Source organism: Anneissia japonica, unplaced genomic scaffold (genome assembly GCF_011630105.1).
Source record: "Anneissia japonica isolate Jap-2015-1 unplaced genomic scaffold, ASM1163010v1 scaffold432_len584295_cov189, whole genome shotgun sequence".
Lineage (NCBI taxonomy): Eukaryota > Metazoa > Echinodermata > Crinoidea > Comatulida > Comatulidae > Anneissia > Anneissia japonica.
In genome coordinates, this window is record NW_022725334.1 from 204,743 (window position 1) to 221,525 (window position 16,783).

General features: G+C 34.7%; 2 protein-coding genes across 2 annotated transcripts in view; one reads left to right on the top strand and one right to left on the bottom strand.

Annotated features, from left to right (window-relative positions):
- Positions 1-9,744, top strand: part of LOC117112716 (glycylpeptide N-tetradecanoyltransferase 2-like) — a 13,311-nt gene extending 3,567 nt beyond the window's left edge. Inside the window, exons 3-13 of the mRNA XM_033255856.1 lie at positions 1,406-1,553; positions 1,981-2,105; positions 3,357-3,448; positions 3,846-3,962; positions 4,546-4,716; positions 5,384-5,492; positions 6,551-6,661; positions 7,943-8,005; positions 8,644-8,808; positions 9,172-9,309; positions 9,658-9,744. Of these exons, the coding sequence (XP_033111747.1) occupies positions 1,406-1,553; positions 1,981-2,105; positions 3,357-3,448; positions 3,846-3,962; positions 4,546-4,716; positions 5,384-5,492; positions 6,551-6,661; positions 7,943-8,005; positions 8,644-8,808; positions 9,172-9,309; positions 9,658-9,678 (1,260 nt within the window). The 3' untranslated portion in view covers positions 9,679-9,744. The remainder of the gene's footprint in view (positions 1-1,405; positions 1,554-1,980; positions 2,106-3,356; positions 3,449-3,845; positions 3,963-4,545; positions 4,717-5,383; positions 5,493-6,550; positions 6,662-7,942; positions 8,006-8,643; positions 8,809-9,171; positions 9,310-9,657) is intronic.
- Positions 9,745-11,505: 1,761 nt separating this feature from the next.
- Positions 11,506-16,457, bottom strand: LOC117112714. The gene is made up of 5 exons (XM_033255855.1): positions 16,299-16,457; positions 14,823-15,013; positions 13,935-14,086; positions 13,088-13,851; positions 11,506-12,680 (listed from the first exon to the last, which is right to left on the bottom strand). The coding sequence occupies exons 1-5, from the start codon at positions 16,440-16,442 to the stop codon at positions 12,612-12,614; spliced, it is 1,320 nt and encodes a 439-aa protein (XP_033111746.1). The 5' UTR covers positions 16,443-16,457; the 3' UTR covers positions 11,506-12,611.
- Positions 16,458-16,783: the final 326 nt, after the last annotated feature.

Consider the following 16,783-nt stretch of genomic DNA (forward strand, 5'->3'; position numbering starts at 1 on the left):
CGATATTGTACCATCTGTTTTGAGGCCGTGCACCCGCCATTTTGCGCCTAACCACTCGAAAACACTTTTTTCCGATAAAAGGTTAATTATAGTTCATAGAAAAAAACTATAGAGGGCGCAGAACCTCTTCCTGATTTTTAACAATATTTTTTCTACATACCCGGTAGTACTGGGTACGCGCAATTCAACAATATGTGTTTATACCCGGTATTACCGGGTACACGCAGTGAAAGGGTTAATATGCCTTCTTACAAATTACTGTAAAAGATTTACTTGTAAATGTTTGAATGAGTTCTAGTTTGCAGCGACTTCAATTTAATCATTGTAAGGAATGTTCAGTCATTATTATTATTATAATTATTATTATTATTTTTACAGTATATTCTTATGTAAATGTATTATTTCAACTTCACTTATTATTAACAGTATAATCATATGTGGCAAAGACAAGCCAAACCAGTCACTCGTCGCAAATCCTGTTTCAGAGATAATGGCCAAAATATACTGGAATGTCAAAATTTTTGAAATCTATTTTATTTCATTAAACTAACCTTTATATATCTATATATCATGGTATACTGTTATTTTCCCCATTTTCAATGTACAAACAACAATTTTTAACGATTTGGTGACGGTTTCTGTCTGAGAAATGCCTGAAATCATAAACTTTGAAGGCTGATTTCTCAAATATTGTTCTTTAAACAGCTGTATGATTAAACTCCTGTAACCTCATAATGAATCTTCAGATTAAAATGATTCTTTTACGTTTTATTGCTCTTGTTTTACTCTTTCACCTTGTACTAATAACTAAAAATTGATTTTTGCGACCAGTGACTGGTTTGGTTTGACTTTGCCACATACGTAAATTTATCATTAAGGGTCTCAATTTAAAGAGATATTTCAGCATCAAGTTCCCAATTTATGTTCTGTAATAATATTATGTTTTAAATGGATTAAATTTTCTTTGATTTGATTTAGCATCATTTTGATTCCAGAAAGATAGCAAGTGAAAAAAAGAGCATGTTTGCCTGCTAATATGAAAGGAAATGACCTAGAGTGAATTATGCAATAGGCAGTAACACTTTAAATGTGGATCTAAAGCCCAGTTCCAGACTTTTATAAGACAAGAAAAGCTTGTGACATATATAAATATGGTCATGATGACATCATGTCTCTTAGGCAAGACACTTTATCGATGTCTGTCTCCCTCTACCCAAGAACAGAATAATAAATACAACACAGTATGATAATGACCTACCTTTACAATTACTGTTGTGACAAAATTTGGTTACTAATTGCACCAAAATCTGATGAAGTACAAAATATTTATAATGGTCAGTATCTTCATTTTGTTGTTCAATTTTTAGAAACACTATGACTTTTGGTGCATTTTTTTCCCCCAAAGGCGGCCAGCTCAATTTCAATGAAGAAAATTCAAGAATTATCTAATCAGATGGAATTGTTGAACAGGTCGTCATCATCCGTTAAGTCAATTGAAGCAGCTAAAAAAAAGAACTTTGATTTCTGGGACTCGCAACCTGTTCCTAAATTTGGTAAGTATATTCTCCCGTCGACTAATTGATTTTTATTACGAATGATTTTTTTTGTTGCAAGAATTTCATCTTTCTATCTGGCTTAATAAATAAATTTGATTTTTTAAAATTTCATACTGGTAATCTCATCACAACTTATTTTGACGATATATTTTCATTCACGTCTCTGCGAAAATCATCCAGACTGTGACACACTCTAGGTTGTGTTGTAGTCTACTTTGTGAATACTTACCTGGATAAACCCACAAATTGCCTATTCTTTCTCACACATGAGATCACCCCTCGAAAAATAATAGAACAGTCAACTCCCGGCGCCAAGCTCAAGTGGCCCCGCCACCATGCACCTTCTTCATTCTTTTCGCAATCTAGTTATGTAAGAAACTCTGTGTTTTTAATATTCATAATCAAATCAACTCTTGTTTTCTAGATCAAGCCGTGGAGTCTTCAGTAAACAAAGCAATTGAGCCTGCTAAAGATGTTGTACGTCAGGATTCGTACTCACTACCACCTAGCTTCAGGTGGGACACCTTAGACATCGAAGATCCAGCACAGGTAAAGTTAAATTTTGCTGCATACTGAATGACTCAAATCACTGTGCAGTGCTCTTAACACTGCAAGTTCATTTCTTGCTTCATATGGACATACTGATCCTCAACCACAAAGGTAGATTCACACCAAATCCGAATTCGGTTTGTAGAACGTTTTCGATGCGCGTCTTAGTAAGCGCCTCTATTCTTTACCATTGATTCAATATTCTTTTTTCATTTCGTTAACCGTACAAATCAAATTTGGCTTCTGTGTGAATACAGCTTAAGGCTCAGAGTTTTTGATCCACATTTATTATTATTGTTGTTAGCTGCCTTTCATATAAAGACAGATAGACAAACCTGTCCTGATGATTGTGTCAATAAACAGGCCAAGCTCCTCATTGGACCATCAACATATTTTAAGTATATTGTAGAACATCATAATACTGTAGCTGGAAATTTTTAGACATTTATTGTCTAAAATTTTTCCAGTTATTATGGGCAACTTTACCCCTACTCTATGTACATCCTATACACCATTTTTGCTAAATTCTAAACGAAAATTTCCGAAAACCTGGCAACTACCACTGGGTTACATCCAGAAGCCTAGGCATTTCAGTCTACATAGTTACGAGTGTTTATCTGTGCTATGTGACTGCTGCACAACCTTCTTTTAGAGCACAGGTAGGAAAGGTGTGGCCAGACAGCTATTATTTTGCGGCCCACAAGAACAAATTAAAAACCTTAAGTGTGTGACCCGCCAAGCAACATTGGCTAGAAAACATCTTGTTTTTTACAGCCCGACACCAATCATATGTAAAGAGTAACATTAACACTGTGAATAAATTGGTGTAAAAGCAGTGCTTGGAGGTTTTTGGAAGCTCACTGTAAACATCAGTGTGTGGGTGTTGCCCTTGGTGTTATATCAAAAATTGATGTTGGCCCTTTAACCGATTTTTATGCCCACGCCTGTTGTAGAGGCCTAGGCTAGTCTTTGAAAACAAATGAAAAAGAAAATAGGGGAGCATAAAACCTGCAGTGCTTTTGGTTGTCGCAGTACTCAAAAAGAAGATATGTGTCTGGAAAAACAAAATTTGCTCAGTGCTAAGCTGCTTGATGTCCCCCAGCAAAAAGTTACGAGGCGTTGGTGGTGCTGTTTCAAAATAGACCAGATAAAATTATGTATACCCACCGCGAGTAATCACTTTGACCAGACATATTTTATAATAACATATTTATATACATATATAAATTTGGTTTACATTATATTTTTCAGCTTGAAGAACTTTATACCCTTCTGGCAAACAACTATGTTGAGGATGATGACAATATGTTTCGATTCGATTACTCTAAAGAGTTTCTTTTATGGTAGGTTGTCTGTAAATTAATTAGTTCAATCATGTTTACTGAAAGTTATCAGCATTCTATTCAATGACCTCAGCAATAATGATTATCCCGGCAGCAATGACAAAAACGATGATGATTATAGTGATAATTAAAATGAAATTTTTGTCTTAAAACTGTTTAAATTTTTAGGAACACATTTAGGAGTGATGTTTTGCCCTACTAGACATGTTATCGTATTGAATACCTAAGCATTTGAGCTAGTAATGGGTATGCAGTAGGATAACACATCAGGTAGTTCAAAACATCACTCCTATTCAATTTCCTGACACAAAACATTGTCAAAAGAATTAACACAATTAATTAAACCTTGTTACTTTTATGCTGTACTTTTTTCTTTGTTTCCTGCATTCTTACACAGGGCGCTCACTCCCCCAGGCTGGCTGTCTAAGTGGCACTGTGCAGTGCGTGTTACTGGAAATAACAAACTTGTTGGTTTCATTAGTGCTGTGCCAGCTAATATTCATATTTATGATGTGTAAGTATCTATTTATATTACATTATAAGTTAAAGGTTATAAACACTCAGTTATTCACTTCACATGCACACACAAGTTATTAAACACATTAAAATTTTATTAGAAGATATCTTGAATTGCTAGGTCTACTGAAGGCCCCTAAATTTGTCAGAAGTGCTTAAAAAATAGAAGTGGGGGGTGGGGAGAGAAAATTATATTCAAATTTAAATCTTGAGAATGCTATTTCCGGCCATCTAAAGGTGCCATAATCGTAAATTTTCTTACCTTTGCCCCAAATTTGGTGGTGGCTGACGTGGTATAGAACCTTTTATCTGTAAAAGTTCCTCACCCATACCCCCTTCCCCGCCAACCTGGGCTCCCTCTGTTTCAAATTTCTGGATGCGCCACTGCATATACAAATAGAGTTAAATCTGTTGCCTCCAATAACGCCCTAATTCCAAATGAAGTTTTAAGCGGTCCAATTTGTTGAGGCATCATCATACATACATATATAAAGCAAAGGACCTGTGTCTGAGTCCCAGTTGAGACAAATTTTATATTAAATGTTAAAAATCCATGACTTTACTTTTCCATTAATCTTTAGCCATAAAACTATGGTAGAGATCAATTTCCTGTGCGTGCATAAAAAGTTGCGCAATAAGCGGGTAGCGCCGGTGCTGATTCGTGAGATCACAAGGAGGGTCAACGTTGAGAACATATTTCAGGCAGTCTTTACAGCTGGTATCGTACTTCCTAAACCAGTTGCTACATGCAGGTAGGTAACAGTTTTAAAACTAATTTTTCCAAGAACTTATCTTGGATTTTAGGAAAATAAAGCCTGAGGCCGGGCACACATGTGCGTACTACTGTCTTCTGATTGTCTATGGCACGTTGTGTTCTACATGGAATCATGTCTGTTGACAACCTTTGACCCAGGGTGTCACCGTATGAAAGGAAATTATCATACAACTGATTACATGTGTCCTTCCTGTTCTGTATTGCAAACATGTAATTCTAATTTTTTTTACTACAATCACAATGATTAATTAAATGATTGAATAGTCTGCGAAAACATAATGTTTACATATATTTTTTTTAATCATTTCATTATGCCTTGTACTTATTTCTACCTCTGTATCAACTGTATTTTTTTGTGTTAATTTTGTTGTTCTTTTTTATCCTGCCCTCTCCAAGCATGTTTTTGTTTTCTTTTAAATCTTATCCATTTGCATAAATACTTATGGTTGGATGTATGAAGAGTACGATAGATTTTTATTTTGAATTTTATTCCCATTAAGGTAAACCATTAAAATATTAATACCTCATTTTACTGATAATGATTATTTCAAAAATACATACATTAAACCAAAAAGTGATCTTACTTTAAATAACAGATTTTTTTCTCAATCATTAAATTTTTCAATTTTTCATCCTGGTTGTAGGTATTGGCATCGATCACTGAATCCGAAGAAGTTAGTAGATGTGAAATTCTCACACATCGGCCGTAACATGACAATGTCTCGAACCATTAAGCTCTACAAACTTCCAAATGTAAGAATTAGTGCTTATATTTATATGTGGTGCTTAGGTGGCTACGATGCTTGCCTAGCCATTCAAGATTCTAGATTCAAGTCCTGTAAATCCTCATAATGAAATGTAGTTCGATCCTGTAATTTTATGAATATACTGCTATTGCCTACCTTGACCTCTCCAGACTGACCTGCCTAATTACAGGCATGATGTGTCATATATAGGCACATTATGGCTTTACGAGGCATGTTGTGGCAAAATGGCAAAGTTGTAGCAAAAATTGAAATTAAAGTTATTGTTATTTTCGGATACCTGAGTATGTGATCTTTAAAATGAGGGGGTCATTTATTCAAATTGGACATTTCAAGCCTAAGTTATTGGAAAGTGAAAGTACAGTACTATTAGAGTCAAGATAAACATGATTTTGAGTAATTGCCTTTCAAAGTTATTTGTGCATACATTGTTTAATAGAATAAAATATAAAAATAACGTTAAATAAACAATTTGTTGACCACTTCCAGAACTAATACTTTGGGACATGATTAATAAGACATTTAATAAACTGTTGATCTATAGTGAAAAACAAATTTGGATTTTTAGGCAATTTTTTGAGCTCCCATATTTTATAGCTCATTTACTCAATGCTGGACTGTGCGACAACTTAACCATTTCGCCACGACATGCCTCAGGGCATACAACAGTTTTTTTTGTCAAAGAAAATTTAATAGAATGTACACAGTTTTTTTACACTATCAAGTGTTAGTATTACTATCCAAGAACATAAGATGCAGTGTGTGGCCAGTGTTCAGAAGTACTGTGCCCCTGGAAGAAATTGTAGAAAGGAGAAATTGATTTTTTTTTCACATTTTAGGTTTTTTGGCTTTTTCAGACAACCACTGTTGGGGTATAGTGTGCAGGATGCATTGTGCGTTTCACCGAGTCTGCCCAAAAGCACTGAAAGGGGTGTGGGGAGTCCTGGGTGTGAAAACTTTAACAATTTAGGAATTCAAAAAGCATTTTCATTGAAATTAAAAAATTTTTCATTGCTGAATTGTATTTCTTGGGTGTTTTCATTGCAGCAAACGAAGACGCCTGGTCTGAGGGTTTACGAACCAAAAGATGCGGCTGATTGTCTCAAAGTCTTCACGGATTATATGAAAAAGTTTGATCTTTACCCTTCCTTCACTGAGGTATTTAATAATCTTAAGGAAATAATGCTCGTGTTGAGTTAATTTAAGCTTGAAGTGTAAAATTTAGTATTTTAAAAGCTTACTTCATATTGAGTAAATGCTGTTTTCCAATAGACGGATGTGTTCGTGTGAAGCAGCTCGCCAGCCCTTGTGTTTTACGGAACTTTTACAGTTTCTATTTATTGCGAAGCAAGCAAGAATCGCCTGGAAAATAACCCATATATCACATATTCATATTCATAGCGGTTTGGCGCAGCGGGAATGGTTTGGTTTCCCAACCTCGAGGTCGGGGTTTCAATCCCTCGCTGTACATTTTGCTTGTGTTTTTGAGCAAGGCACTGCATTGCTTCTCTCCACCCAGGATTGTAAATTGGTACCTAGTAGGGCTGCCTACTCCTGCGCTGTTTACCAGCAGCCACACTTAAAGTATGTGTACTCAATGACCTGGAAAAAGAAGCACTTGTGTATCTGCAAAGAAAAGGCACCATACAAGTGATAAAATAATAATTATAATAGTAATAATGTGTATACTAATTTATTATTGAATGTTTCATAGCAAACAATGCCGATTAGTATCGCCATGCACAGCAAAATACATTTAGGTGTGTTAAGAAAACTCAATTAACCAAATCTCCGGGACGCGACTTCTTCAAACTTGGGTCCCCTGCATTGTCTGTAAAACTGCAAGTGCTGAATTCTTTTGGTCTTTGTTGCGTTGAAACTAAATAATATTTGATTAATTCAAGTGAGCAGTCAGATTTCAGATTTTACCTCAGACAATATACCTTACAGCTATGAGTTTACCAATTTTATAATCTATTTTAACATACTATGTTTATTATGGTTTTTTTTTCACAAATAATAATTTTGTAGAAAATTTATTATAACTGTTTTAATCAGGGGTGGCTATAAAAATGGGTTGGAGGGTCAAAGTGAACTTTCCATGTAACACTGAGGGCTGCACCCAAACTTGATTTGCAGTGTGCTTTCAAAAAACTGTTTTTATACCACTTTGTGCTCAGTTCTAATATTACTTTTAACAACTGATTGGTATCGGGCCATAAAAAACATGGAGCTTTCTAGCCAAAGATGGTTGACAGGCGGCACTCATTGGATATTTATTTTATTTTTATGGGCCGCAAAATTATCACCATTGGGCCACATGTGGCCTGCAGGCCGCTCTTTGCCCACCTGTGGTTTTATGGATTATTCAGAAAGTTTTTTTCATGTGGAATTTGATAAAATGTAGATATGATGACAGCCTTATTTGTCTATTTTTAGGAAGAATTTCAGCATTGGTTCACTCCTCGAGAAGGAATTATAAACACTTATGTTGTTGAAGGGGTAAGTCTTTTCACTGACATTTAATGTTTACTTTCTCAGTCACTGGGACCTATGTATATATGCAGAGGCCTAGACTAATTACTGTAAAACCTCAAATTGAAGCAATGGGCTCTTTTTTTTTTTGCGAACTTTGGATGGGCTTCTTTTCGAGGCTAATTTTGCATAGTAAAGAAGGGGGGGGGGCCTTCTTTTCAAAATGAATGCTGTAAAATTTTGGGAATTTGTACTATAAAACAAAAAATAAGGCCACTGTAACATCTTTCTGTATCATAGATTATATTAACGAACATTAAATCACCTAAAGTACTATATAAATCAAGTGTTTTTAATTTATTTAGTTTTTTCTTTAAATTAATATACAGTGTAAGTACTGTACTATCTTGAAAAGAAGCCCATGGGCTGCTTTTTGAGGCTAATTTTGCAAACTAAAGAGGGGCTTCAATTCGAGATGGGCTTCTTCTCAAGATTAAGTCATTTTTCGACGAAATGTTGGTGATATTTTGCAGTACATGGTAGGTATACTTAACCAGGAAGGTGATCTTAGCAAACTAATTTACTTCACCCTTTACCTAAAACCCAGTGCTCATACTGGTGTTACGCCTAACATTACTTCAATTTTCTCTTTATTTCCCCCACAGGACAAAAAACAGGTCACAGATTTTATAAGTTACTACACTTTATCCTCATCTATTATGCATCATACAGTGCATGATATACTAAAGGCGGCATACTCATTCTACAATGTCAGTACAACGGTACCTATGATGCAGCTTATGCAGGATGCTATGATTCTTGCAAAAAATGTTCGTTGAATTTTTACTTTCTCGCTTGAAACATAAATAAAAAGAATATATACTGTCTCTTATACACATCTAGATGTGTATAAGAGACAGCCAAAAAGTAAGATCACTTTTTGGTTTAATGTATGTATTTTTGAAATAATCATTATCAGTAAAATGACTGTCTCTTATACACTGGATGAAAACCACAATTTAATTAAAATAGAAGTAGGGCCTATGGTCACATTAAAGTTAATAAAAATCACAGTAACGCACTTTACACCAATAAAGTAAATAATCAATTTACACCAATAAAGTAAATAATCAATATACAGATAATATACAAGAAAAGATCAATGAATATTGTTGGTTCTTTATATACTGTAGCAAGGATTTGATGTCTTTAATGCCCTGGATTTGATGGATAATAGAGATTTTCTTGAAGAGCTGAAGTTTGGCATTGGAGATGGTAACCTTCAGTATTATCTATACAATTGGATATGTCCGGAAATGAGACCCCAGCAGGTAAGCCAATTGCAAATTTTTTATTACAATAATATATAACATGTGGTAGACAACTCCACTTCTCAAGTCTCATAATATGGGTGTGGTGCTTCACAAGGTAATTTGATATACTTGTTCCCATTCTTAAATTATAGATGATTAAATTAAAAATAATAATTGAAAATGTTTATAATGCAAACAATGTTAAAATCAAATATCTCTTATTTTATTTATTACTGAGATAAATTATTTTTCTAAAATGCGTATGCACTTTCACAGGATTTTTATTGTTTGATATTTTTATCACTTCATTAAAATGCGCAATGTCTCCATTACAGAATTGTTTTTTTTTTTTGTTTTTTTTTTCAGGTTGGGCTTGTACTGCAATGAATTTACCTGTGAAAATGCAATGGAATCACCTCTAATTAATATGTCACTCGGGGTTGTATAAAAAAACAAAAACTCGCAACACCTCCAGCGGATGTTAAAGACATGTTTACTGTATATCACATACAAAAAGCAGGGCACAACTGCATCGTACTACTGTCGATCCCACCTTAGCCCCCTGGGAGCGTTTAACGACATACGAATATCAATGGCATACCAAACGGATTGTCATCAAAAACGATTTGTTGTGCACACTTTGATGTGTTGCATACTCCATGGAATCGTATTGGCAAACATTGTTGTGATGTATACTTTCAGACCAGAAACAATTACAGTAGTATGTGTTTATCAAGGGCTTAGCCCTATTGTTGATAGACCTTTATAATTCTGCTGGAACTATGTTTATAAATAGCCCAGTTTGAAAACAATGAAAGTTTTGTCAAATTAAGATTGGCATAATTTTTTAGATATACTGTCTCTGGTAAAATGTTGGAAAATGATAATAGTGTATATTTATATACATTTGTGGCACCACCATGGGTCAGGGAGGACAGGTCTGGACCCCCATCGGACCAAAAATAATAATTTTTGTTATCCAAATAATGTTATTTTGAATGCCAGTTCCTACTATTGTGTTCTAAAGGCACAATTTGGGCAATAATAAGCCATAAAAAATTTTCATGTGACCCCAGTGATTTTTATTTTGTGACCTCGACTCTATTCTGGAGCCATTACTTTTTATATACCCCTGGTTTCTATCAAATAACGCCTGATCAGTTAGCACTAACCATTAGCGGTATCCGGATACTGCTAACAGTTAGCAAGCGCTATCGGTTATCAAGTTGAGCGCGTTTTATCATCAACCAATCATATGTACGCATTTACAATTTCCAGTTTCTTATTGGCCAGTGATTCGATCATATTTTTGGTATTGGGATCGGAAATTTTCTCGTATGGACGCACTCCTGCTAACCGTTAGCAGCCGTGTGAGAACATAGCCTAAGTGTGGACTATTAGCTTAAAAACCGGTACCAGCAATTACGGGGGCCATCTGAACCTGTACACCAGCATATCCTACCTATCTCTCTGGAATAATGTACTGTACTAGGTTGTTTCAAGTGCATACTGGGCCTATGGTTTACATCCTTATCTGAGAAGACTTTTTCTACCACCAATCGATATTTCACCAATAGTTAGAGCAGCTTAGCTCAGTCGGCTAATCTGGTGGTAGTCACTTTGTGTGCGCTGAACTGTGGAGATCTCTAGGTCCCCGGTTCAATTCCCATTGCTGCCTCTCCTTGTGTTTCAGCTGGAGGGCTGAAATACAAGTTACAATAGCGCACCGTCTTTCAGATGAGACGTTTAAGCCGTTGGTCCCGTGTGAATTTATGGCCCATGTGCATGTTAAAGAACACAGTACTGTACTGTCTTCTGGTGTACTGCCCAATCACCACCAGAAGGACCCACTGGAAATAAGTTTTCTTCTAGACTTTCATAGGCTATCCTTTGTGTTTTTACACCGAATAAATCCAATCCAATCCAGGATAAGATTATCCACAAAAGCTATTTCTTTATATGACACCTTAGCAGTAAGACGTTTATTACACTGTTGCAAGATGAGGAAAACTACGGAATCATGAAAAATCAGTCTTATAAAAAGTCTAGCAGACCAGCTGCGGACCACTGACGTAAAGGGTCTATGTACTTCTGTTTAATTAGGAAGGAAAGTAATTTCTTATTTTAACCAATAATTGAAAGCTAATGTTGTACTTAATACAGTCTCCATCTAAATAAAGACCACTTTTCTGTGATCCCAAATTAACAAATGTCTTAATTATTGCAACAATAATTTTAATGGGAGACCAAAGCGGCTGAAGACCTGCATACAATTCAAATTTTAATGTTTATTTACTCAACTCAGACAGTAACTAATACAAGTTATTCAAGGCAAGACAGTACTTTATTGTATTTTAACTTCTATTGTGTTTCTCCACCTCATTGCTCTCCAATTTCATTTCATGGTGCTCTTCATAGGATAAAAGTATTTGACAAAATACATATAGGAACAATATGCAATCTCAATTTTTGTTAAATATATATATAAAAACTTTCTGTGTTTTATATGTTCATAAATCTAGTCTTGAAAACCATTTGCATGCCTTTATTTTGGATATTATATAAAAACATTCCTTATTTTTGCAACTCATTTATTTTCTTTGATTTGTTTCTGTGGAAGATATGAATATCTGTATTTGACATCAAATGGTCCAAGGCCCTGTCCAGAATATTGGTAAAAATAAGTGACATGCAGTGGTGTAACTAGGGGGTGCGTGGGGATGCACTCCCTTCCAAAAATTATTTTGGGAGTTACTATCAAATTGTATGTGAAAGAATGTAATATAACATCATGCCCATATATGGACACAACATTTTCACATATTTGATAGTGTATTACTGTAAAATCATCAATTTTTATTATTTTAAGTGTCTGGTTTCAATGATTAGGCAAGAAATTTTCATTTCAGTATATCATGACAATGGTGAATACCAATACTGTATAAAAAAAAAATGTTTGTCTTGGAAGTAGTTCAATAAACTAATCATGTGTAGATCAGATGGTCAACAAAAAATGAAGAAAATCAAATAGTTTTATCTAACATTTCCACCTTTGCCATTAAAAGAATGTCGTTAAGTGAATAACCGCCAGTGAGATTACACGATTTTCAGGATTTTAATGCTAAAATACCTTGCTGGATGAGAGACAGCTCGGGTTCTAAATCTAAATGCAATAACTTGATTTGATTACCCAAAATGCATTTGCAAATAATTTACCTAACATTTAATTAATTAGTGTTCTTTTAAAAAGTTGAATACAATGTTTTTTTAGTAGCTGACTATTCCATTATTATATTAAATAATGTACTGATGATTCTGTGTCAAATGCGTATTCTCTCTGAATCAGATGATGTTGATGCCGGAGATTCAATGTGTGGTGCTTGAGAAACCTGTGATAGTAAAAAAAAAATATATACTGTATGTTACACAGTATTAGTACATACAGTGGGAGGGGGGCTTAAAACCCCCTTGTAGCACTAAGAGTACATGGGGGTTTGATGGGAAGCAAGTGGTGCAGCAATTAGGCAACTTTTGTTGGAAAAATATATATACAATAACCACGAGAAACAAATTTCATTTTGTTAAGATAAATGAGAAAATCAGCATTAGATAATGAGCAATTAAAAATATTACAAGTAAATTAGATAAAAAAAAACATTCCGAATCCATTGCAAAATTGAAAGTCACTGTGCAAGAGACAACATCATTAGAGCATCTGGTTTGATTTGCCAAACCCTGGTGGGCATTGTAGCCCTGTGACTGTCTACGACACAATCCATTGAATGTGAAATCTTACCATTTTCATTTTATTTCTGATACTTGTAACTGTTTTATCAAAAGAGCTGCTTTTATCCGACAACTCACTTGACAACGATGGCCGTCTGTCTGCAACTGTCTTGTTCTGCCTATAAAAAGTGATTCCCGTCCTCGTTGGTGCTGTCGCCTGCTCCGAATGAAGTCTTTTTCCTTGTTCATTTGGGGTGTTAGATAAATTGGCTTGGGCTGATGTACGTTTCCTCGATTCTTGCACTTGTCTAGGTACAAGACTTTCCGTCCTTAATTTACTGTTTTGTCTTGTAACATCAGATGTGTTCAACCTTAGGGCTTGACTGTGCACACCAGCATTGCCAATAGATTGAAGATGCAAGTCTGGCCTCATATGCTTTGATTGTTCATACTGCCAGGACATGGATTGATTCTGTTCTGGAAGCCTAGGCCCTTGAATGCGCTTTTGAGGCGGACAAGGAGGCCTGTATCCAACAGGGTAGGGATTAAAGTTATGAGGTAGTGTGGAATGTGCACTTGGTACTTTAGGGATAGAATCATCCGAACCAGAACTATGTTTCCACTTTTCAAATGGCAACTGTCTGGGTGGATCCGGCAAAGCTGGAAAACCAGAGCCTTCAACATTTTGTTTTGATTCTATACTAAATTTGCCATCAGAGTTCACTTCATATTCTACAGTGTTATTTTTCTCACTATGTTCTGGGTCTGAAGACGTACTACATGCAGCAGCACTTATCTTGTCCTTAAGTTGATTTGCCTTTTCTGTGTAATTATCTGTAAAATAAAGATATTAAATTTTACATTTAATACACAAATAATGTTTTTCTTTCTCACAATCACGAGGTCAACCAATCTACCTTTTTCGATTTGACGAAGTCTTCTTGCAACCGCTTTTCTTCGTTCTTTTAATTTTAACCTTGTATCAGAAACTGTTTCATATTCTGGCGCATAGCAGACATGAAGCATACCACCATAGAACGAGCGATCATCAATTTTACGTTTTGCGAATCTACGATTAAAAGAAAGTGAAATTTAAAAAAATAGGTCATATTTATGTAGGAATAAAACATGTTCTATATTTGTGAATATGATTTATTTTTCATTACACAACTTACAGTAAATTAAGGAAATTTACACTAGTTACAATTTTTTATTGGATATTGACCAAATTTGATAGGAAGTACCTTAATAAAAAATAAGCCCAAGAGAGCAGTCGATTCATCTATCATTCTACAAGAAACTTGTGATTAATATCATTTTAAGTCATCATTCTTAGATTGAAAACATAAATACTGTATAATCTGGTATGTTATAAAGTCAAGGTTAAAGTAGTTAGGATGTCATGATTGTGCACATATTTTATTGACCAATGAGAATGTCTAAATTTAAATAAGTTTTTATTACATGACGACAAGCTCAGAATGTTTACATTCTCAGCATGTTTTATTGAATTAATAATGGATAGAAAAATGTTTTGATATTTGAAAATACTACAGTATCTACATACTTTAAATTGATGAAAATTTTATTGTATTGAAGCATTATCATTATAATGATAATAACAGTTTCATTTATTCATGGTGACTCATTTCAGTCTTTTTACAAGGATTGGTCTTCCAAGAGGCTGTGTCCTTACGAATTATCAAATCGCTGTCTCTCATTGAATAAAGAATACAGTGTTTTAATTGCATTTATAAAGGTTTTCGGATCCATTTAAACATTATGCCAGAAATGAACAGTCATACCTTGCTGCTTGTAGCTCTTGGTACTTTATCCAGTAGACTTTGGTGAATGGCTCAGTCGGGTAGTCATCAAGGATACGATATTCATCAATTGACCCATACAGAGAACACAGTTCCAATAGTTCTCTGGTGATATTTATATCTGGTACACCATGTATCAAAATATACACCGACTCTTGGTTAATAGTAAACACCTGAAAAAGAAGTATCAACATTGAAAGCATATTTAGTGGCATATCCGGGATCTTCAAATGGGGGGGGGGGGTGCTAACTGGCCAAACATAGAGTCTTATTTTTATTCGAAATCATTATTGGCAGGTGGCGGGTTCACTAACCAAGGTCTCACCTTATGCTATTCAAGTAGATATGTAAATTATTAATCTGCCTTTCCTTGGGCTGTAGTCTAGGCTCAGTCTACTGTCTAATAGATGCTGAAGATTACTGAATGATTAGTGTTTGAAAAAAAGCAAACTTCTTTCATTTTACATACTGTAACTTAAGCCAAGTAAGCTAGAAATACCAGTACTAAGTATTAAAGCCATAAGCAAAGTTGGCATATCAAAAAACTCTGGTTATAATTACTGGAACTCAATTCCCTAGCCTAGCACAGGTCAAGGGGCTATGCTGAAAAACAGCAATACTGTATTTAGAAAAAATAGTGTAGTCAGTATGCGTATAAGGTCTTTTAATTCCTAGATTGTTTAAATTCATTGCAGAATATAAGAAATTTTTATAAGGGAGCACTCCATTGGCATTGTAATGATCTCGGATTTGAATATAAGTTTCTACAATAATAAATATGTTAATTTAATGAGAAAAATATTAAGAAGAATGAACCAGAAAATATTAGATTGGTTGAATTCCAAATTCAGATTTAATTTATTCGGTCCAATAAAATGGAAATAACATGAGTACATTTCATTACATTTAAATATTTAAAATATTTTTTTTTATTGCAGATTGTAAGACATTTTTATAAGGAGGTTGTCCACTTGTATTGTAATGATCTTGTATTTGTATATAAATTTCAGCAATGAAATAAGTAAGAAGCTTTTTAACAAGAATATTATTAAAAAGGACTACAACTGCTCCTTTTATGCTGTACAGTAAAAACATAGCCTCCTTAGTCCTTGCGGTGTGAATGAAAAGTAGGAGTTTGAAACCAATCAGACTTATTAGCATATTCACACATGTACAAAAAACAACAGGATCTCTCTTCTTATTACGACCTTGCATTCTGCCAAGTTTAAAACCAATACAGAGGCCCATCTACAAATACTGTAGTAGGCCTTATAGTGGTAGCCTAGGCCCTAGTACCAAATATGCCAAGGCAAGGGGGACTCTCTGCACCTTTGCGGTCGGAGGAGGAGAGCGTACCAACTATAAGGCCTAGCCTAAGATCAACACCCTTTAGAAATTAAATGTTTTAACTTCATAAGATGATAAACTATACAAGATAATTAACTAAGTAAAATGTACTTTGACAGCCCGATCACGATTCCCTTCTCTGTACTTAGGACGATCGATTGCAACTTTACTTCTTTCATGGTGATGTTTCGGTTGTGAAGTTGACATTTTTTGTTTAGGTGACATTGAGGGCGTTCTTCGATATGCAGATGCCATAGAGCTATGTATTATTATTATATGTAATATCGAATTCATGCAGATAATATCTACAGATAGACAGAAACAAGGACTTTACAGATTTATGTCCTTGGCGATCCACTGTGGCTACATTATTCATATTTTTATTAAAGCTTTCATTATTCCACTTTTTTAGATCACAACTAAAAACCTACATGTTTAGTAGCTAATCAAAGAAATTATCTAATGTGACTTAATCCTTAATATATTAGGCATGCGGTTGTCAATTTGTTGTCCATAACTTGAAGAAGTGAGAAAAGCTTTCTTCATAAACCTACTATATATTCCCACATGTGTTAGGATATGTCATAAAAATCAAT

Coding starts and splice junctions, on each gene's coding strand:
- LOC117112714 (XM_033255855.1), bottom strand. CDS start 16,442: ATGGCATCTGCATATCGAAGAACGCCCTCAATGTCACCTAAACAAAAA. Junction 15,014..16,298: donor ATCGTGATCGGGCTGTCAAA/GTACATTTTACT, acceptor CTTCTTTTTCAG/GTGTTTACTATTAACCAAGA. Junction 12,681..13,087: donor TCAGAAATAAAATGAAAATG/GTAAGATTTCAC, acceptor TTACTATCACAG/GTTTCTCAAGCACCACACAT.